General features: G+C 42.1%; 1 protein-coding gene across 3 annotated transcripts in view; it reads left to right on the top strand.

Moving 5' to 3' along the window:
- The window catches only part of SYNDIG1 (synapse differentiation inducing 1), a 93,583-nt gene extending 72,156 nt beyond the window's left edge, over positions 1-21,427 (top strand). For all 3 annotated transcript variants that reach the window (XM_042889636.1, XM_042889627.1, XM_042889619.1), the window contains exon 4: positions 21,031-21,427. In XM_042889636.1, the coding sequence (XP_042745570.1) occupies positions 21,031-21,189 (159 nt within the window). In that variant the 3' untranslated portion in view covers positions 21,190-21,427. The remainder of the gene's footprint in view (positions 1-21,030) is intronic.
- Positions 21,428-22,806: the final 1,379 nt, after the last annotated feature.

Below are 22,806 nucleotides of genomic sequence, written 5' to 3'. Positions count from 1 at the left end.
TTTCTCTGTGTGCTCTGCTAACAGTCACAGCTATTTCCATCACCCTCTTCTGCAAATTCTGCACATCCCTCCTTTGACATGTTTCTTCTCTTCAATGAGACCTTGCAAGAAAACAGTGCTTTCACAGCACCCCTATCTGGGACGTTACTTCAAATTACAGAAGGCAGATATGTTTATTAATATTTAAGGTCTGTCAGTGTCTATTTTAGCCAGGCTGATGTTTCTGCTGAGATCTTCACCACAAAAAGACGCAACAAAATGAACAAAGGGATCTGAGATCTCTAAACAGCTTCTGCTCCATAGCAACCTTCCAAGCAGCATTCTTTAAAGACTAAGGGACTGTTGAGAGGAAGCAGCACATTGTCCTTGCCCCGCTCTTTTGCACTTACTAGAGCATTTTTTCTGTTTCTGGAGATCAAGAACAGGGAAGCCTTGCCTCTCTTGGTGTGTTTGTTTTTCATGTTATGCAAGCTTGTGATTTTTCCTGGTTCAGAGTTGATGAAAGGATAGCAGTACTGCCTGATGGTGGAGCAAGCAGTCATCTTTAGCTTTTTCAGTTCTGAAGAGGTGGCCTCCAAAAAGTACCTTCAAGCCTGACACTGTTAGAGGAAAGGTTTCCAAGGATTCAGGTAGGCAAACATGAAATTAGAGCACTACATTAAATCCTCACTTGGGCTCTTGCATTCCTGAAAAATCGACTTGTGCATAATCTGGGGTCTGACTCATAAAATGGAACTGGTGAATCCAACTTTCTGTGGGTGCCCTGTACTTAGGCCACTTCAGGTCACCACTGCAGATGACATGTGTCTGTTGTAAGGAGGCCTGGAGTAATTGGTGCCTGAAAAAGGGAGGCGTACCACCCATTCCACCAGCTGCACAGCCTGATGAGGAGACATCAGAGGAGAGCTGGTGTTTGAACCATGTTGCTAATGGCTGGTGCACATCAAGGTCTGCTTGACTGTCCAGCCTCTGTCTGCCCCCAAACCCTTTACACACTTTTTTTGTTCTCTGTCAAGGACTCATCTAGTTCTTTTCCTTAGCAGGGTTGCGATAGGCACCGTTCCTGTATCTGGCTACCAATGCCATTTACACTCTCGGGAATCCTATCTCTATCTGAGCCATGCACTTTGGCCCTCTACCTCCATTCTTCCATAGAATCCTGTCCTGTGGACATGGAGGGTTTCCCATGCTCCTTCCATGTGCCCCTACAGCAAATTGAGGTAGCACTGTGCACCAAAGACTGGGACAAACTGTAGTGCAGTTTAGGCTGGCATTTTACATTTGCATCCTCTCTTGGTCTTGCCTATAGCTTATCACCAACACTCCTTGCCCTGAGGAGCTGCTGCCATCTGTTTATTGAATAACAGCTGGAGCAAGGTGGGCCACCCTGGCACAAGGCTGGGATAAAGGACTCAAAGCTCTGCTACGCAACCCAAGATTCTGCTTTCTACCTATTCCATGCACTGCACTCTCTGATTATTAATGCAAAGGATGGCTCTTCTTGTTTGAGGCAAGACCCCTGCCAAGGAGTGTTGATGTCTTTGCAGTTGTGGAAGGAAAAGCTGGAGGAAGAGCTGGTGCAAACACTGAGAAGTGCCTGAGACCAGGCTGCTGATGGCTTCCCTGCAGAAGTGTGTTGCTAAGTTCCCTGAACAGCCCTGGAGCATGTCATTTGCTGTGTGGGTGGGTGTAAAAAAACTGTTTCAGAACTGTTTCAGAAAGTTTCAAAGGAAACAACAGAGGAGAGAGCTGCAGCTCCATGCAGATAGTCCAGGCCCACTTGCGAAACACAAATGCCACCCCTGCTCAACACAGATCACCTGACAATGGTAGAAAAAAGAGCAACTTCTTCCCCTAAATAAGAATTATCCTCACTCAAAACTCCATCCAGTGGCTTTTGCATTATTTTTCCATCTGACTTACAGTGATTTTATTCACACTGATATTGTGTGTCCAAGTGTGTATAGGTTTGCATACATTCAGAATGTCCCCCTCTGATTAATTCAAGCAGAGTTGCATGTGCCTCAGCCTCAGGAGTTCATTAGAGGAAGAGCTGAAGGGAGGACGTTTCTAACTTTAAGTGTGGACAGTCGAATTTCAATGCCAGGAACATTATTGAAGACTTCTAAATATTATAGGGGCAGACCATTGGGTTTCTGGATGTTGTTCTTGTTTCATGCCTAAGTCCCTTATTAGTCCCTGGGTAGTTCACCTGTGTGATCCTTATGCTTTTCTCTAGATTCTTGCCTAGTTGCACATATGGCTCTGGTTGTGCAGAGGGCACAACCTGTGCCAGCAGCCACTGGAACTGGTGTGACATCATCAGCATTGGCATTCCCTCTGGCTGGAGAAGGCTATTGTAGGGCAGGATGGAAATCAGAGCTGACCAAGTGTTCTGTGCTTGTCTAGATAAAAGCCTTGTCAGCCCACTGCATGATGCTGGTAGGGTATTTTTGGATATAGCATACAAATGACAATAAATTTCAAATTCCAGAGAAGTAACAGGACGCCACTATTATTTATTATGCATGCCTAATTGCAGCAAAGCTTTTTATTTTTTTTCAGTCTCTTGCCATTATAGTGTACTTCTTCAGTGCTATGTTTCATAAATTGATTTCTCTCTCTCTGCCTCTCCGTCTCTCTCGCTTTCTATCTCCATCACTAAAATCTTAACTGGCGTAAGAAATCAGCCACCTCTAGCCTCTGCATCTGAGACTGTTCAACTACAAGATAAACAGCTATGTATGAAATGAAAATATCGATGCTATCTTATCTGCTTGTGAAGGTGTAATTGCACACCTGAGTAACTTGTGTAAATGCAGCCCAGTGTTCAGAAAACATCCATGACTCTTCTTGCTCAGTGGCTCTTGTCCTAGGGACTCAGCTCCACTCCCTGTTTGTCCCAGAGGAGTGCAGTAAGCAGCACAAGCCAATGAACAAGGTAGTGAATATCTGTCAGCAAGATTTCAGTTTTCTCCTTTCACCTCCTTACTTACAAGGGATGATTTCCAGGTTCAGCGTGTGGAGAGAGGTAAACTCAGAACTGCTCAGGGGCAGGCAATAAGGATGTCTCAGCCTGAAAGATTATCTACACTGTCCTGAATAAGGTGCTCTTTGAATAAGGCTCTCTACTTCAGAGTTGATAGGTGTCTCTATGCAGGAGAGAGTTTCACATGCCTGTAAAGTAACAGGTTTTAACCATTTTTAGGCCCAAGACCATCATCCAGTGCAATAGCTACCACCCATCCACCGTATTGCTTTGTTTGTCTGATTTCAGAAGTAGAACTGCTAATAGAAGAGGGCTCTGCTTTTGTAGCACCTAAAGAAAAACACATCTTATGTTCTGGCCCTTTACAAGCCTGAAAAGGCTTTGTCTGGAATTAATAAGGCAATTAGAACAATGGAAATATTTAGCAACAGTTGCAACTTAACTATATCCTTTTCAAAAAGGAAATCAGTATGTAATATTGACCAACTGTATTATTAAAGCAATGACCCAGTGTTTAGAGTGACATTGGTTTTACACTGATGGCATATCTGCCACTCACTGTCTCATTTCAAGACAGGCATTGCCTTTAGAGGGATCTGAACTCTTCCTTCTTTCCCTAGATGCATTATTCATTTCAATGTGATGCAAGTGAGTACAAAAACTGAGACCCTTAATTAAGATGCAAACCTAGGAATGTTCCTAAACTTACTCCAGTGTGTAGCTGGCCTGATTTCAATACTCCTTGACAAGCAGTTATTCCAAGCGCTGGCTAAAAATGCCTTATATGTGACTTGAAAGTCACAACTATGCAAATGCATGTATTTTGGAAAAAAAAAAAAAGATAAATTATTGAAATTCCAGCCACTCACCATAAATGAAATCATGAGTTCTTTTCTCTTAAAAAAAAAAAAAATAATAATAATTAGTAATAATAATATATATGGCTTCTATGCAGTGATCAGTCTGCAAGCCAAAGAGAGCAGTCTTAGCTTTCACTTTTCAACCAATTTCTTGCCATCAGAATGGTGACCTAGTAGCCATCAGTTAATAAAACACATAAACAAGTCATGATTTTGCAAAAGCTCATTTATATAATTAAACATTGCTATGTGTTAGTATTTTGGCTGCTCAGAATGTTTTAAATTATTGTGCAGCTGATATTTTTTGTAAACCTTCCCCATCATCCACTGTGAAAAATGTTTGCTGTTCAGATTTAGGATGGCAGCACGGAGGGGGTACAGCTTTCTTCATTCAAATTGCATTAGAAGCACATAGACTAGCACTGATGCAGAAAGTGAATATGGATGTTTTATTCAAGGTCAAGAGTAGCAAACTTCAGTGCATGTTGTTTGAGAATTAGCATCTATTACAATCATCTCACTAACCTGGTTCACCTTCCATCCTCTCTTAAGCCGTACTGGATGTGCTAGTGGGTCTCCTGCATTTGCATCCCCAAGAAACCACCTCCATTTTGCACCTCTGAGGAGTGTGAGATCCAGAGAACCCCCATGTGTAGCTTGCTTTCAAATGTGATATGACTGTCCTTGGAATTCCAGGCATGAGCTCTTTCTTGGCTTTTTTTGTAGCAAAATTAAGTTGATGGCTGTTGATAGGAAGTGCTCCAAGGAAATAGACTCTTAGTTCTGCAGAGTATCTGTGCAAGAGGGACAGGGATGGCAGTGGGGACCCAGGGCTGTAAATGTCACAGTTGTCATTTGTGGTTTTACATGCAGAACTTCCTATCCTTGTCTATGTGGATTTCAGCAATTTCAGTAATGTCGATATCCAATTTTCTCTTGCCATTGCATTCTCTTTATAAATACGCCTGCTTTCTAAGTGTAAATACGACCTTGTGGCACATATTCAAGTTGCATTTCAGCTTTTGTGCTTTGCTTTAGTCATTGATCTACCTTGCTTTCTGTCCTAGGCAATACCAGCTGCATGTCCCACAACATCCTCCTGCGCCCCACAGATAAAGTGCTCATCAGGTCTGAGCGGAAATCTACTTGTGGCTGAGACTTGCCTAGTTTTCTGCTATAGAAGGCCTATGCTGAGTTATGGTCTTCATCTGGCAGCTGACGTGCTGTGAAGGGCAGCACATCTTTCCTTGCATGGTCCTGGTGTGCCCCACCTCACACTACCTCTGCCCACTCATTTTCCAAAAGTGTGAAGCAACACCAGGTGTGTGGCTTTCTAGGATGATAGGGGCCTTAAAGCGAGGTATACCTGCCCTGTAACAATCTTCTCCTCTTCTACGAGCAGCATCTTTCCAGGCTGAAGGCTTGAGTGTCATTGCTCAGAATTTTTATTGGAAATTCCAAACCTAACAGTAAATCACAATAGAAATGTTAATGGAAACAAAGATAAATGTTGTGCATGAGAAATGCTATCCCTAGGTGAATGTGACATGAGGAGGCTGACATCCAGTTGCGATAACCTTTTCAGAGAGGCTCAGCTAAGGCCAAGCTTCACATTGTCCTTGCTACCAGAAAAGGGAAGTTCTTCTTTAATAGTAAGGAGGAAAGTGAGGATGAGCCCCACTGTCGTCTATAATTGAATTAGCCAGACTTCCCCTCCTGTTGCTGAAGTAGGAAATCCAGTGTTAGAAAGGAACAGTTGAAATGATGAGGGAAGGAATTAGTATTAAAGCTGAAGATCAAGAGTATTCTCTTCATCAGCATATAATCATAGACTGTGGCAAGTCAGACACAGGCAGCTTCAAGAGGATTATTGTTTCCTTTGTATGCTCTGCTGGCCACAGCTGGATTAAATAGTGATTTTGAAGCTGGGAGAAATACACAGATCTGGCCCCAAAGTCCGCACCAACCTACAAAGAAATTCAGACACTATGGGCTTCTCTAGGGAGCTCATTCACAGTTTCTCTAACTGCAGGAATGTCCCATCTGTTTAATCTGGCCAGACCACAGAAAAGCCAGAACTGAAGATGATACCTTGGGGAAAAGGCAGGACTCCAGGTGGAGAAGACCTCACAAGCCTGGGTACTGTCAAGCATCAAAGAGCAATTGCTCCACAATATCCTCCTTTGCCAGCCCAAGACTCTTTGCCAGATTACCCATCGTGTTACCCATGATCTACAGGTCACAGCTAATACCTTGGGAAGGATAAGAAAAAATGTATGAAACTGTCCCTGAGGATTTACAGCATAGAAAACGTGAGAGAAGTAGAGAGGGAGCAAAAGAAGGCAGTGGGGGAGAGCAGAGCACTGTGGCAGAAGTCCTTTAGACCTCTGGCTGTATAAGGATTACAAAGTCATTTAGCACTGATCAAATAATGAAAATGGTTGTTCATGAATATTTTACTGGAATATTTTTACAAAGGTTGTATTTCAATTGTGAAACATGTATTAGCCCAGTGGTGCAAAGAGATGAAAGAGAGAGAGGGAGGAAGGGAGAGGGTAGGAGAGGGGAGAGAGCGAATTCTGAAAGGATTAATTATCAGATCCCTCTCCATGTGAATGTCTTACTGCTGAAATCGTCTGATTTATAAAAACAACGAAGATACCAGATCAGGACTGGTTTGTGCCTTGCTATCACAGCCTTGCTATAGCTACTCCCTTGTGCTTTATGTGCAAGCATTCACCCAGCTTATATCTCTGCACCCTGTCCTTCCCTCTGCTCACTTGCTACTGCCTCTGGACATTCCTCCATACCTTTCCCTGTAGAATTGCTGCTGTGTAAATGAGCTGGGTCTGTTGTTTCTTATATTTTCTCTTGGGAAAACCCTGGCAAGAGTACATTCAGGGTAAGTGATGCACGTGTTGTCTGATGGACATGTGAAGGGGGCTTGCTTTTCCACGGTGGCTCTCATTCTGCTGGGCACCCGAAGTTGCACACTGCTCCCATTACCTTAAAGGGAAGGGGTTGGAGGGCAAGGAGTAAAATTGTTTCAAATCAAAGGGAGTCTGCTCTGACTTCTGAGTCCTGTGCTTCACAGAGCAAAACCCTCTGTCAGCTTGCATCCTGCTGAGGCTTTTATCACTGGGACTATGTGAGTTGCGTCCTGCTGCCATGTGTCTGTGCAGTCCCTGCCTCTCTGCGACAGCACTGCAAGACACAGGGCATGCAGATAGGGATGTATATGCAGATGCATTGACCTCCTGCTGCCAGTGGGGCAGTGCAGGCAGTGGTCATTCTTCTGGCTTGACTTTCATATTCCATTTCTTCGGGCAGGTGCAGTGATGCTAGTTAAATGGCAGACAGCAAGGTGTTACCATATGCAGCAGATGGAAGGAAAGGGAAGGAGAGGGGAGCAGACTTCACCTTCTTGTTTGTACACCCTGGAATAATTAGATATTTAAAAACATCGCCAGGTTGTTTATGACCCCTCAGAGCCTCTAAAAGAGATCCTTATTAGCAATCTGGGCTCTCCCTGTTAGACAATCATGGCTCCTGTTTGTGTACTAATAGTTTCCACTGAGGAAGAGCTCTACTCCTGTGGAGCAGTTTGTTAAAGAGGGAACAGACCTTTGGGATGGACTCTTCCTTCCACCGTTTTCTGACTGCGGGCCCCCATGGATCAAAATGATAATGGTCTCTGTACACCAATGTAAGAACTGCTGCAGCTCTGCTCCTTCTTAAGTGCAAAAGGAGAAGATTCAGGGAGCACATCTGCAGCAAGAAAACATTATTACAAGGTGGTTATTGCAGGAGTTAGTAAGATGCTGGAGGAAGAGGGAGTACCAAAGCTAGAGAATCCTTGAGGTACGTCTTAAGCTTGTTTGCTTTCTTCCTGAGCTCAGGAATAAGAGCTGGCTCAGACCCAGGCAAGGTGCATTAGCAGGATGTTTTTGCCATCACAGAGAGGAAAATCAGCTCTGTGCTGCAAGACTTACAGGGGTCCCACAGTTATTTTCAGTCTTTTGCTTAAGGCACTGCGGGTGTAGGGTCTTACTGGACTTTGTGTGATGCCGGCAGCCAGACAGATCAGGGAAAAGCTTTTAAAAGTAGTTGGCAGGTGATTCACTCCTTAGCAGCAGCAAGGGGTAGAAGAAAGAAAGGGTGAACCAGGAACAGAGACCCAACGTGATGAACAGAAATAAGCTACAGGGGGCTGAGGTCTCACACATGCAACCCTATGTACCAGTGATGCGCAGGATTGTGTGCATGGGGTACTGCATTGTGGGAGGGAAGACTTCTGCGCACCAGAGATTAGGAGCTGGAATCTATTGGCACAACCATGCTGCAGTGTTGTTGCTGGAGAACATGGAGTTCTTGTCTTGCAGACGCTGAGTCATGGGAAAGATGGAGCAGTCATTTCAGGGTGTTGACAGCTTAATACAAGGTTAGGCCTTCTATTTCCATGCCAACAGCACCAGTGACAAATACAAATGAGTTGTTTCAGGACTGCTGATGAACTTTCTCCATAGTGAGAAATGAGATCTTGTTGAGTCCTCCTCCGGTAAGTGTGGAGCTGAGTCAAGACGAGCATGCTCTCTAGATTCCTCAGAGCAGAAGTGTTGCTGGCATTAGTAGATACTGGTGGGTGCGTGGGTAGGATGCCTCTCTTTAAGCGTATTTTTTTCTTGTTGTTCATTTTTCCCCATCCAAGGGTGATTTTGAGGGATAAGCATGAAGGGCAGAGAACGACTTTTTTGTCATGCAGTGATTACACCACTTAGTGCAGTTCCTAGGTCTCCTTCACAATATGAGCTACCTAGTCATGGATAATATCCCCGCTATCCTCCTTGTAGGTGTTCTCCAAGGTGCCAGAGGCAGCTTCATGTCTGCATCCAGGAGCAGTCACAAAATATCCCATTGGTCAAGGCCATCTCTTCTAGTATGGTTACTGCCCCATGAGAGTTTGTTCACTTGAGGCCATTTTGGTCCTGATGAGGGTAGGACTCAAAAAGAGTCACGTTTCTGAAGAAACATGTTAGTTTTGGATTCCTTTCCACAACTGAATGCATAATAACAAATGTTAAAGCCAAAGAAAAAATGTATTGACTTATTAAGATTATAGATATATATATATATATATGTGTGTGCGTGTGTGTGTTCATTTCAGAAAACAGTTGTTTTGAGAAATTTTTAATCTCAGAAAGTTTTCAAAATAGATTTGGAAAAGGTTGGATTATGCCATGTCAGTGCATTTTCAGGTAAAAACAATCCAAATCCCTTTTTGTGATCAGAAAGAATTTTCATCTGAAAGGTTTAGTTAATGTGTATATTTATATATAAAAAAAGCTGAGAAGCAAAACAAAATATTTCAAAATCACCCTCATAAAATGTTTGAGTTAATTCTTACAAATATGTATTTTAATTCCAGTAGCGCGCATTTGTATTCAGCATATTTTTGGGTACTATTTTCTCCCCTCCATCAGAAAGGAATGTCACATTTCATTCTCAGTCTTTTGCCTGTACCTCTTGTTAATCTTAAATTCAGTTTGAGTAGTTCCAGAATTATTAATTATATATCCTTTACTGGCTATTATATATGCTGTACTGGTTACTAGCTCAGAAGATCCTGATGTAAATAGTAACAGAAATCACAGTGGGAGACTTAAGGGATCCGGCAGTTCACAGTGCTTTCTAAATACTTTAAGCAAGAGTAAACAGTTTTTGATCAAGATGTGGTGCCTTGAGCTCTGGCCCTAAATATATGCAGTTTTTATGTCAACAAAATCAATGCTCTTTAGTTAAAAAGGTACAGGAGTAGAATATTAGCCTGATGGATTGATTCAGCATATCACCCTGCATTATAAACCTGCAGTGCTGAACCCTCCACAGAATAAATGAAAATTCTGGGTCAAACCAAATGTCCACCCAACACAAGAATCTGTCTCCAGTAGTGCCATAAACAAATAGCTCCACGTGCTTCTGTATTGCTTTCATGATGTTGTTCCCAAATAATATTGAGTACATCAATTGCTAAAATTTCAGTGATGAATTCAGAAAACAAGTTCTAATAAAATATCTCCTTTGAAACTGTCCCTTGAAAGAAAACACATTGCTGCCAAGTTCAAAAGGAAAAATAAATACAGTTTCACATCTTCAGTGTCAGGTACAGCAGTACACAGAGATGGCAGAATCCTTTATGCTCAACAGAAGTGATGTACCAGATCATTCTCTTCACTATTTTGTGCATAAAAAACATAGTGTTAATAGGAGATACAGCTCAACAGCCAGTGCTCTGACCTAGCCCCCTCTGGTTATTTATTATGCAAGCAGAATGAAAGGGAGTTCATCCATGACTCTTTGTTTCCTTATGTTTAAAAGATGCACTTTGCTGAACAACGGAGCTAGAGGTAGAGAATCCCCCAAACACTTTGTTCTGCTTCATTACTCAGTCTTAGAAGAAAAGTCTCTTTGCTGTCCTGGAATGAGCCACTCTGCAAATGGCATTGCACAAATGTGAGGTGGGAAGCGTGCTGTAGTGTAAGGATCCCAGGGCAAATCCGTGTGAATTTCTGATTCTCCCATACCTGGGACAATTCAAAAAATATTACCACAGAATAATAGAAAAGAGAAAAATGGGGGGAAAAAAAATGAAAGAAAAAAGGAAGGAAAAAGGGAGAAAAAGAAAAAGACTGTCAGGTTAATCTGAAGTGAATTTCAATAATTGCATGGAATCAAGTACAAAAAAAAAAAAAAAAGTATGTGCAATTAAATGAAGTTACTTGACCAAATCAAACTATTTGGTTCTGAGTAGCAGGGGTAGATTATTCATTCTAATCAGAAGAAAGGATAACAAATCTTTGAAAAAAAATAAAACAAGACATCTAAGTACTGCTATAAATGATTTTTTTTTCTTTTTCCAGAGTCATTTATATCTCTGCCACTACTTGCAAGGAATACCAGACCTTTGAGACACCTGAAACAAGCATCCTAAAGCAGAGATTTTCATGGCACTTGCTGGTTTTGCTACTATCACCTGGGCTTGGAGACAATTTCAGAAGATTAGAGAGAGTTGACTTACAGCAGGGAGCAGCTGGTGTCAAGGTGTTGGGGAACAGAATCATTAGAGTTGGAAAAGACCCCTAAGATCATCATGCCCAACAACCAATCCATCCCCACCATGCTCACTATTTCCCTCAGTGCCACATATCCATGGTTCTTGAATCCCTCCACTGGTAGTGGAGATGGTGACTCCAGATAGTGTCACCAGGTCACATGGAGAGGTGATTCCACTACCTCCCTGGGCAGCCTGTTCCCAATACCTCACTACTCTTTCTGAGAAGAAATGTTTCCTAATATCCAACCTGAATCTTCCCTTGCACAACTCGAGGCCATTCCCTCTCATCCTATTGCTGTTACCTGTGAGAAAAGGCTGATCCCCACCTCACCACAACCTCCTTTCAGGCAGTTGTTGAGAGCAATAAGGTCTCCCCAGAGCATCCTCTTCTCCAGACTGAACCATCCCATTTCCCTCAGCTGCTACTCATAAGTCTTGTGCTCCAGACCCTTCACAGCTTTGTTGTCCTTCTCTGGACATGCTCCAGGGTCTCAATATCTTACTTGCAGAGAGAGACCCAACACTGGAGTATAGAAAGAGAAGGGACAGAAAATTGGGTCTTGTTTTTTTCTCCTGACATAAGCTGCTGGGCTCTATATATTGTTTTTGGCCCTTTCTACTTGTCTTTGGAAAGTGGGCCATCAGAAGTTTATAGGGACTGAATTTATGTCCATTCAGCCAATCTCTTTAACCCTATTACAACTCTTATCATGTGCAAAGGAATTCCTGGTGTAATCAATAGCAAGTTAAGTTGGGCATCTCTTGGCTGGAAAGATGCAACCAAAGGTAAAACTTGCAAGTTGTATTAATATTTGTGGTCTTTGTCTGCACATCTGTCCATCAGCCCTCACTGATAACTTTCCAATCTATTAGCAACTTGTGCTGTAAGGTAAGTAGAGTTGCAGAGCTCCTGTAAGAGAGAGAACAGAACACAGAATAGAATGGAATAGTTCAACTGGAAGCTACTTACAAAGATCAAGTCCAACTGCCTGACTACCTCAGGGCTAACCTAAAGTTTAAACACATTAATGAGAAAATTATCCAAATGCCTCTTGAACACTGACAGCCATGGGCCATCAGCCACCTCTCTAGCAAGCCTATTCTAGTGCCTAATCACCCTCACACTACAGAATTTTTTCCTAATGCCCAGTCTGTTAATGAGGTCCATTCAGTGTTGAGATAAGCAGAGATAAGCCCATTCCTCATACAGAACAACTCTCTTCTACCAGAGAAGCCACCTGGACACACAAGATGGCTGGTGTTCCAGGTGGGGGGGAGGACGGGGTGGGGAGACAACATTCAGCATTTCCAGCTGTGCCAATTGCACTTTCCTGATGTCACACCCCAAATTAATTTAGAGTCATTTTCCTCTTGGGCTCCTAAACAAAGCTGCTTGCCTCTTTTCAAACATCAAGTCCTTAATGGGGAGGAACAGCCTCATTCATACTCTGGACATTAACTTATTACAGAACTGGCTGATAGAGAAAGCGCTAGCAGTCTAAACTGATTCTCCTCTTAAAGCAATACATTAAAACCAATGAGTACTCTGTGTAGACACTCTGAAGCCTTTGTAATTTAGTTAGATTTCTTTCTGGTTGATGTTAAAGTAAAAGAACTTCAGTGGCATCAGGATACCTTTCATGAACCTGGATATACTGCAGCTTCTGCTTTTCGTTGCAGAATCGCAGCACTTCCCCTTCCTGCCTCACTTTCCCTGTTTTTGCATGACATACTTCAGGAAGAGATGACTTGTTATACCACACACAGCTGTGACCTTTCTTGCCTATATTTTAATATTTTGTTAATACTTGAAAACACAAGAGCGGCTTTCTCCAGTAGTATCCTTCTCAGATAATTTCCTCATATCCCACTCTACATAGTCTATCTTGGAGCAGCAGAGTTCTCTGTCCACATCAATCACATCTGTCTGTGAAAGCCAATTGCATCATGTATATTGCCCCTCCAAGAGAGGAAGGGAAAGAGCATCAAGATTGGAAGAAAACTAAGAACTGATGAAAGAGGGAATGCAGCTGTGCGGTTTTATTCCCACCACTGTGTTTGTTGTAGATTTCAGGGAAGTAAAAGAAATGCAGAAGTGGAGAAAGATTCTTGTCACATAAAATATGTGGTCTTCGTTTGCTCTCTGGTGACTGTCTGAATGTGGCTAAAGTACCACATCATAACGATGATTAAATGTGCTTCCTTTTTCCTGTTCTTGTCTCCTACCACAAGATGTGGATTGTGATATTCAAGGCAGAATCCCCCTCCCAGACAATTGCCTCATTTCTTATCTTTTCTCAGGGTGGGAGGTGGGGGACAAGGGCTAGGATTTTCTCTGGCAGCACTGAGCAGCACCTTCTACCCTTTCTTCTGCCGTGTGACCTTTTTCAATGAGGAGAGACCAGGATCACTGCAGCAGATCTATCCATTGTCATGCTTTTCATCCCATCAGCAGCGAGGAAGCAGACTAGAGGCAGACAGAAGGGAGTGAAACACAGGTTACACCAAACCAACCACAACTCATAGCAAATTGATCCCAAATAGAGCCCTCACCTTGTAGCTGGAGATTGGTGCAATCACTTCATGTGAGACTTTCAAGCACTTGGCTTAGCATGAAGCCATATGGCAACTATGGCATCCTCATGGTTCTGAGAGTGATGTCCGAGATCTAGAGTCACCATTTAGAACTGAATTTGTCACTACTAATTTACTGATAAACATAGGTGCTACCTGAGTATGCGTGCCTAATCTCTAGGCTCAAACCCATGGGAACTGTCCTCCCTCAGATTTTCTTCTCCTCTTTCATTACAGAATGGCAAAGGCTACTTGGGGGCTAGAGACAAAGTGGATGGGGGAAGATCATCTTCTTTGCCATAAGGCTTCAAATTCCTGTATCTGCTACGAAAACAAAATTGCCTTATACCACTATTTCATCCTCTCAAGTGCAATCAAATGAACTGCTGTTGCTGGGGAGGTAGTCTAAAAACATCTCTCTGCGTTCTGCTCATTCAGGCCTTTTACGCCTGCTGTTCTCATTATTATTCTCTTGTTTTTCCAAGCGTTGAAATCTCACTCGGACATTTATAGTTTTATCTGCACTTGAATATACAATCAGACGCCACAGGCAGCACCAGCCGGGGGCTGAATCATGTTCTAGCCTACGTCATATTTTTGAGCTCCAGAAGAAAATAGTGATACCAAAATGATCTAATGGCTCAAACCCAGATGTTACGAAAGTTGATACACATAAGAGGCAAACTTGTCCTAGTCTTCAGTTACATCTCCTTTTTCCCATTCACATGCAATTCTGAGCCTTCCTTAAGCTTCCAGGAATAAACATTGTTCCCAATACTTCCCCTTCTGTGAAAACAGCATCAGTCAATTAAGTGGTAGTAAAAATCCCTTTGCACAATTCTCTTGTTTTCAATCAGCCATCATCGATTCAAGAGCTTGATGGGCTTTTGCTCAGACTGGAAGTTCCTATGCTGTAAGAGGGCAAAGAAGATGATGCTCACCCAATGAGAAATGCCCCTTCAAGGGCTGAATTTGGTTAAACTGCACGAAGTTGAAGTGCAATACAAGGGACTCCTCCAGACACAAGGTGTTCATTGCGCTCTTTCTTGCTGCCTTTGCATAGACAGCTGCTCCTGCTTTCAGCATGTGTTTTGTTGCCTTGCTGTGCAGTCACAGTGAAGAGGAAGTTAGTAATTTACAGGAAAACATCAAATGCACGCAGTGATGCACTTACATCACACAGTACTATGCTATGGTCACTGAAGGCACAAATATGTTTACTAGAATGAGGAGGATTCATGATGGAGAGGAATCCTTGAAGAATGAGCTTTCATATTGGCTTTTGTTTTGTTACTCTGAGCACTTGGGACATCTGGCAGAGCTCTGAGCAAAGCAGCAGCAGCTGCTACTTATAGCAATTTATCCCTTCTCCAGATGTCAAGAAAGCGCTGCTGACATCCCTTTATCATCCTTTAGTCATCACTCCCCAACCACTCATGGTATCTCATCATAATCTCACATATAACATTGTCCCTATAAGCTATTCCAACTGGATCTTGATGCTACCACACGTTGAGAGTAGGCTACAGTCATGATCTTACATTTTCCATCTTCCAAGTGCTCAAGGTAGCATTTATAAGAGAGTTGATACCTCTCTGAAGGAAAGCTATTAATCCCAAAGTATCTAATCTCTACCTGGAGAATGGATTGGAATTTCCTGGAGATGATCCAGCAATTAGTTTTGAACACTGCTATCAAAAGGCTACATCAGCCTAGCCTGGATGCCTGCTGTATAATCAAAGAATATTAGGATGTTATAATCACAAAATAAACAAGAGAGTTAGGCAAAGCAGACTATGATAACAAAACAGAATAAATAGAAGGCTTACCTGTATCCTGGGCTCATTCACAAAACACCAGTAGAGGTGATCTCTAGCAGAGATCCTTCCTCACTGGTAGCCAGCTCTTCAATAGGTCTAGGAGAGGTGCAGCCAGGCTCCACCCCTTCCGGCAGCACAGGTGAATTGCCTTCACCTGTGCTCCTCTGGCTGACTCATGGCTCACCTCAGGTGATCAGAGGTTCAGGCCATGACTCAGCAGTTCCCATACACCTGCCTTTGAAGGGAAAAAAAAAAATCAGCATCAGCAGAAATCAAGTTCAGCACTGATTCTGGGAGCTTTGTGCGTCTATTTAGGAGTGCCTGCATTTCAGGTGATACCCACTCCCAACAGTTTCCACACCAAATTCCAGTCAGGGAATGGCCCTTTGAGACCTCTGCCAGCTTCCCAACAGAAATGGCAGAAACCTCTAAAACACTCCTTCAGTTTCTACTGAGTTCAAGTTTCTGTGTTACTATACTGTGTTACTACTATAAAGAAATTTGCAAATACCTGGCAGAGTTGAGAACCATCAGCATATCTGCTCGTGGAGCTGCCTTAAAGGACTTGAATAGTCCTCTTTGTTGAGAGAGAGCTCTTCTCAAGCATGAAAACTCTTCTGTCATGTTCCAGCCCATGTGCCTGATGCCTGCCAGCCCCATGCATTTTTGGTACTGACTGGCAGTCATGATCCAAAGACAAACACTGACTTCATCCTTTTCCCATCTCTATCTTTAGGAAAGGTTCTGGAATCCTTTTCTTGCCCTCAGAGAAAGTAAGTGGTGTAAGTCAGGAGATATTGTTGCCCAGAAATGTAAGATTAGAAGTACAAGTTGGACAAGGAAAAAATAAAGACCAGGGTCTTTCCTAGAAATGAGAGGAGAGGAGAGGAGAGGAGAGGAGAGGAGAGGAGAGGAGAGGAGAGGAGAGGAGAGGAGAGGAGAGGAGAGGAGAGGAGAGGAGAAGCAGCTTCTGTATGAGTCACTCCTCATTCTGAGGCATATAGTTGCACAGCACTTGAAGTAAGACTCTCAATCTGGCTAGGAACTACGTGTACCCTGCACATCCCTGTTTCCTGCTGGATATTTCACCCCACAGAATGAAAATAAATCTTCCCGTCACCTGATCAAATATGTCAGGATTCCCTCTCCTACCACATAGGGCTTGTCCTGCTCTCCAGCCTCCGGGAGATGAAGCAGGACTAATAAATGTGATCAATGTGTTTCTTTTCTCCAGATACAATTTATGATGAGGTGTTTTGTGAGTATGATATATGATTCACTGTGGGATGCAACAGAGTGTTTTGGCCTTGCATCTGTAGAGGTACAGTATCTGTTTTCCCTCAGTCCATAAAACATGCAGCCCAGAAAAATGATGAATATGTTCTGCAGAAGCTCAAGTGGGAACTCCAGGGAAGTTCCTTGAAAGTGTTTCTAAATAGGATATTCGTTTTGCTAGTGAAACAAAGAAAACACTTCCAAGTCTCTGCGCCTTCTCCAAGCACCCATTTCCCACCCCTGCCCTTTTCCCAACTTACTTCCAAAGCCTACAGAAGGCAGGATTGATTGAGGGTCAGTGCTGACTCTAGCCCCTGTTTTCAGCTTTGGAGCACCTGGCAGCCTATGTCCATAGCTGGCAGGTCAGCAGTCATATCTGGACGTCCACAAACCAAAAGCCAGGGTTAGTCCAGGGATATAAACCTTTTGCAAGAAAAGTATGTTATCTTCTGGCTGTGCAGTGAGGGAGCCTGGTGTTGATGTGATGAATTTTTCCCCACTCGTAACTCATCCTGTCTCTTGCACTCATCCCAAGCTCTGTTTATCAAACCTGTTGGTCCCACTGCTGACCAAAGACTGCATTAAATTGGTTCATCAATCATCTGGCTGTCAGACACAGTCTTGCCAAGGAAGGGAGGAAATGCCATAAAACTCCACAGATGATATAATTCTGATTAGGAAAAGTGCTTACTTCTGCACCTACTTTTAGGCCCATTAGAATAGCTGTTTTGCAGATCTTACAACTTAAAGCATTTAGCTTGAATACGATTTAGTGAATCAAAGCCTTTGCTAATGGGGCATCTGGATATTCATTACTGCACCAGTTTTTGACTTGTAAACAGGATTATAAACAGGAGAGAAATTAACTTTTTATGCATGTAGACACATAGTGATAGACAGTAATAGAGGGGGAATGGTTTTAGACTAGATGGGAGACTTAGATTACATGTCAGAGGGAAGTTTTACAGAGAGAGGGAGATGAGGCACTGGCTCACACTGTCCAGAGAAGCAGTGGATGCCCCATCCCTGGAGATGTTGAGGGCCAGCTTGGATGGGTTCCTGTGCAGCATGAGCAGTTGGGTGGCAGCCCTGCCCATGGTATGGGGGTTGAAACTGGATGATCTTCGAAGTTTCTTCTAACCCAAGCCATTCTATAATTCTATTATATTACCCTCCACAGTCAAGCATGATGAGCCAGATAATGCCAGCTAAGTATTCAGCTGTGTAATACTAATAGCCGGGGCCATGCTTTTCAGGAGAAAGAAAAAATGAAAGCAAATATTTTATCATCTGCTTCAGTGAGATGAAAGCTGGCTCTGCCAAGAGGAGCTCCCAGAAATCCATTTCCAGACTGGGTAATAATGGCTGGAAGAAAATTGTCTCTGTACCATTGGCATGTAAGCCAATTCTATATGGCGTTTTCTAGAGCATGGTCATCCTGGGCATGAATACTCCCAAATGTAGTGTTGTTTTTTTACTTCAGGCAGCAAATGGGCTAGGCCATAAACTATTGGATGGCTACTACTACTAAGGGACTTTCTCAAAGTACACAGAGATACCAAAGGTCCTTGATTTATTGTTTTTGGCATTTGGTTTTTTGTTTGTTTGTTTGTTTGTTTGTTTGTTTTGAATTCAAGAAAATTGCTTATTAGTTGCCAGATGCTAGCCTTATAAAATTGGCCACAATTGCATTTTGTGTAGTAAGTGTTTTCCAGAAATGAAGCCATAATTTGCATACAGTGACACTCGGGAGTAAGGGGATTATTTTAGTAATTAGGATAACAACAAAGAATATTCTTAGTCATAAGTATCTCTCAGACTGGTCTTACACTAATGGAGGATGGTTTAGATGTTTCCATCCCAGTGGAAATCTTTATGAATGGATTAAAGGAGGAATGTATAATTATCCTTCCCATGTGCTCTTACTAATGCTCTCTACACCCAGAATTGCATATAGAAGGGCTTTGATTTTACTAAATCACGAGATATGCATTAGATTGAAAGAAAAAAATCATTTGCAATAGGTAATTTATTGGAAATTGAAATTTCTGTGGGAGTGTGGTCCAGTTCCCCAAGTAAAATCAAACTATTTCACAATGTCAGAAGCTGTAAAATTCACACTCTATGGCAACACATAATTAATGCAAGACATCTGGTTTTGGCCGGACTGAAAATTTTAGCAACGAGGTGAATTTTTCAGCATAGGTGCTATCCTTTCACAAAGGTCAGGACTGTCCTCAAAGAGCTTATCAATAAAAAAATCCAGTTCTTTCTGAGCTGATTTTTCTCTATGTTGAAGATTCTATCAGAAAAAAAGGCTACTAGTGCCCAATAAATCAGCTTTCTGAATCCCTTTGGGTTGCTTTACATGTCATTTTTTGGGAGATCCAACTTGCCTTATTGAATCCATTCAAGACATAGTGTCAGGTTTTCAGATTACTTGACAGTGTGGTTAATGGTTTCTTTTGCCTTTGAGTTTTGGTCTATTTTTAAGTGGGAAAAAAAAAAAAAAAAAAAAAAAAAGCTGTCTGAAAGCTGTGCAAAGTTTCTTTTAAAAGGGATCTGTCCAAAACATTATAGAATTTTCCATAATATAATATGACACTTGAGAAATGTCAAATTGAAACATTCCAACATTCTCAAGCTTTTCTTCCATTTTGAGGACGCTGGAACTGTTTCCTTCTGTTTATCCAAAGGTACAAATAACTTCAGAGTTCTGAATTTGCTTTTGTGCCTGACAAATCCAACCTAACTCCAGTGAACAGGAGCCTCTCTGTTCCAGGCTTTTATTAACTCTCTGGTGAATAGCTACTGCTTGGAAAAAGTCTTTGAGGAGAGCTGAATGACCAACTCTTTGTAAAGTTTTCTATGTTTCCATTATCAAGACTTTCAAGCAACCTTAGTAAATGTGTCCATGATCCTCAAAGTACCAGTGCTCTTTTTCTAGAAAGGATTCTACTTTGGAGTCTCTGAAGGTCCCAGGCAAGATACTGTTGAAATCATTGGTCATCCTGGTGAGGGGCTTGCCTTTGCAAAGGGGATAGGATGCCTTCCCCATCTGAACTGAAGGACATGATGCTAAGTGTAAACCTGAAAGTTGTTTATATGCTGTTGTTTGGAAATGGTCGTTTTCCTCCTGCTTACAGCCTGGTCCCACTTTCTTTCAGTATGTATTGTTTGACATTGTTTCTTCCTGGAACATTTATAAGGCATTATGCTTAAAAAATTAGGTTGATAAATGAAAAGAGGCAGTTCTGATAAAGTCATTGACAGAAAGGCCAGAAGCCTTGTTGTCATCTTGGAAGCTTGTCATTTGGCTGCCATAAATCGCTCTGAGTAGCAAGATAGTAAAAAAATTAAAGATAAAAATAAAGCAAAAACTGCCCAGAAACTTAGATGACAATGAAGCAGAAAGTGTCCCAGCAAAATGATCATTTTTGGAGAAACACAATTAAACCATTAAGAATTCCACACTCATTGTAACAAGGGAACAAAGACTGTCTCAGACCTTAAGTTTGTATGCCTTTAAAACACCTTTCTTGTAGGTAGCAGATCTGCTACTGCCTCTGGGTAACCCTGTCAATATCACACCACTGCCCATAAGAAGACATCCTCCTTTCATGCTGTAAGATTGAGAACCACTGAGAAAGCGCCAGGCAGTCTTGTCAATGAGTAGATCAGTTCTGCCCAAAACTGATTTTCGATTGCTTGCTTTCAGCAAGAATTTTGCTTTTGTTTTGGGTCTTATTCTTGAGAATGCTTGGAAATAGGATGCTAGAAGAACCAAGATTTGAATACACCTGAAACTCCAGATGTAGCTTTCTGCAGGGGCCGTTCAGTTGAAGTCAGTGTGACCGTGGGATCACCACAGTTCCAAATCAGCTCAGTTCTGTATTCTAAGTTCATTATTTCAGCTGTATTAACAAGCTGCAACTTTGTGGGGTTTATTGTGCTCAAGCCTAAATGCCTGGCATGTAACTTTGGGATCTGCAGCTGAACAGGTTGATTTCAAGACAGCTGCTTGAGTACTCAAAGCCACGTAGAAGATATGATGCCATTACCAGAGGTTTGGATCAGTCTTACAAGCAGATCCTTGGCTCACAGCCCATCTGCCCACTTTTCCAGGAAAGGCTGAGCCATCTCAGGAATCAGTGTGACACACAGTATTAAATCCTACAATATGTTTAAGCTTAAAGGCACTTAAAAATAGTACTTGAAATGCCTTTGGTACTGTCATCATCTTAATTGCACAAACAATCTAATTCAATTAAAAAAGTAACTGATTTCCAATCAGTTTGCTGACATATTCCAGAATATGTTTCAGCCAAGAAGAGTATCTTACCTTCATTTCCAGATGAAACAAATAAATGTCTTGCATTGTTGCTGTTCTTTATCTTGCAGACAAACAAAGCTGTAGCCAAGGGAGACTTCCACCACGCAAGCTCCAGCTCCCGGCGAGCACTCTTCCTTGCTGTGCTGTCCATCACAATTGGAACTGGCATCTATGTTGGGGTGGCTGTGGCTCTTATTGCCTATCTATCCAAAAACAATCACTTATGAGCCTCAGGAAAGAGGGACAACCAGCCGCCCAGCACCTGCACTGCAGAACTCCACCGCAGATCAGACTGCATGGTTTTCCAAAAAGATCCAGAGACATAGAAACACCTTCTGGGGGCAGGTACAGGCTAAGATGAGCTTGTGCATTGCAGTAGGGTGGGAAGCTGGCTGAGATTGAGATAGTTGCTGTATTTGTGATGCACAAGTCCCGCTTCTCTACATGAAACCTTGTGAAAGGAATAAAGGAAGAAAAGAAAAGAAAAGAAAAGAAAAGAAAAGAAAAGAAAAGAAAAGGAGAAAGGAAAAGAAAGGATAAGGAACTAGGGGGAGTGTGGAGAAGGGTATTTTGCCTTTGCCTTCTTAGCAATATGGTGTTTACAAGAAGCTGGCAAACTGAGCTGTTCTCTTAATACCTTCTTGGTGACATGAACTTTGCAGCCAGCATGAGCTTGTGCTTTGCTTGCTTGTTGAGCACGGCACTGAGATCTGAGAAAGCATGGACAGTGGATGGTTCTCTGAAAGAGCAATATAGCAACAGGAGGAAGAATACTGTTTTTTTTGTTGGTTTTTTTTTTGAATGCAGGACTCATTTGCCTAGGAGTAAAGCAGAGACCTAGCAGAGAACAGTGTTGCCTACTCTTCTTGTGTTGGTAGGTGTCTATGGAAGATAAAAAGGAGATAAAAAAATATTTTTTCTTTCCTTTCTTTGATTCTGGATTAAGATGTGACCCACAGACCCACCCAATACAGAAAAGCTGAGGTTACAGCATGACTTGACTCCGCAGACTGAGCGTGAGGTCGAAGTAGCATGGAATCCATTGTATAATGAATTCCTCCATCCAGTCACACCGTGGTAACAGAACATGCCCATGGCATATTGCTTATCAGGATTGCTCCACCCTGTTGTGGTGACATGCATAGCAGCAAATGCAAGAAATGTGGGGGGAAAAGTGCAAACTGGAATACTAACCAATTTTAAATTACAAAACATGGAAAAGCATGGGAATTAACCAGAGGAAGGAATGCTTCATATATTTCTGAGGTATTGCTCATACACAGAGCATAGAAGTGGATTGCTTTGATTACAAGCTCATGGCTCATCCATGGACCAAGGACACAGAATAACCATGGATGTCTTGATAAGGAAAGTAATGGTATGTTGCAAGGAAACTGAGCATTGTCCTTACACTGACTAAAACAATGCATCTCTTTTCTTCTTTACTCCTTCCCCACAGTCACCCTTTTATTTTGTTGTCTTACAGATGTATATCATCCCACAAAAGATTTATGTGTATAGATATATATGTATCCGTGTATGTATACATGTATATCTATACAAATTGATAAACTGATTGAGACAATAAGCATTTTATTGCTCACTGCCTTATGTTTGTACCAACACAATTGATTTGTTCAAAAACCTTTGTGTCCATCTGTATTTAGTGTCTGTTTTGCTCCAGGACAATTATTTTCCTTCTGTTTGGGGGTTGGCATTGTTTTGGGTTGGACTTGACTTTTTTTTTTTAGGAGGGAGGAGAACAAACACATCCAAAACTATTTTTCTGCTGGTTATAAAGTTTATTAAAACACATGGTATACAGCTTCTGACGCTCCGTGTGA

The sequence above is a fragment of the Lagopus leucura genome, unplaced genomic scaffold, assembly GCF_019238085.1.
Source record: "Lagopus leucura isolate 7727_CA_CO unplaced genomic scaffold, USGS_WTPT01 Super-Scaffold_73, whole genome shotgun sequence".
Classification (NCBI taxonomy): domain Eukaryota; kingdom Metazoa; phylum Chordata; class Aves; order Galliformes; family Phasianidae; genus Lagopus; species Lagopus leucura.
The sequence above is the reverse complement of the archived record's forward strand: the minus strand, read 5'-3'. Positions and strand labels throughout refer to the sequence as shown.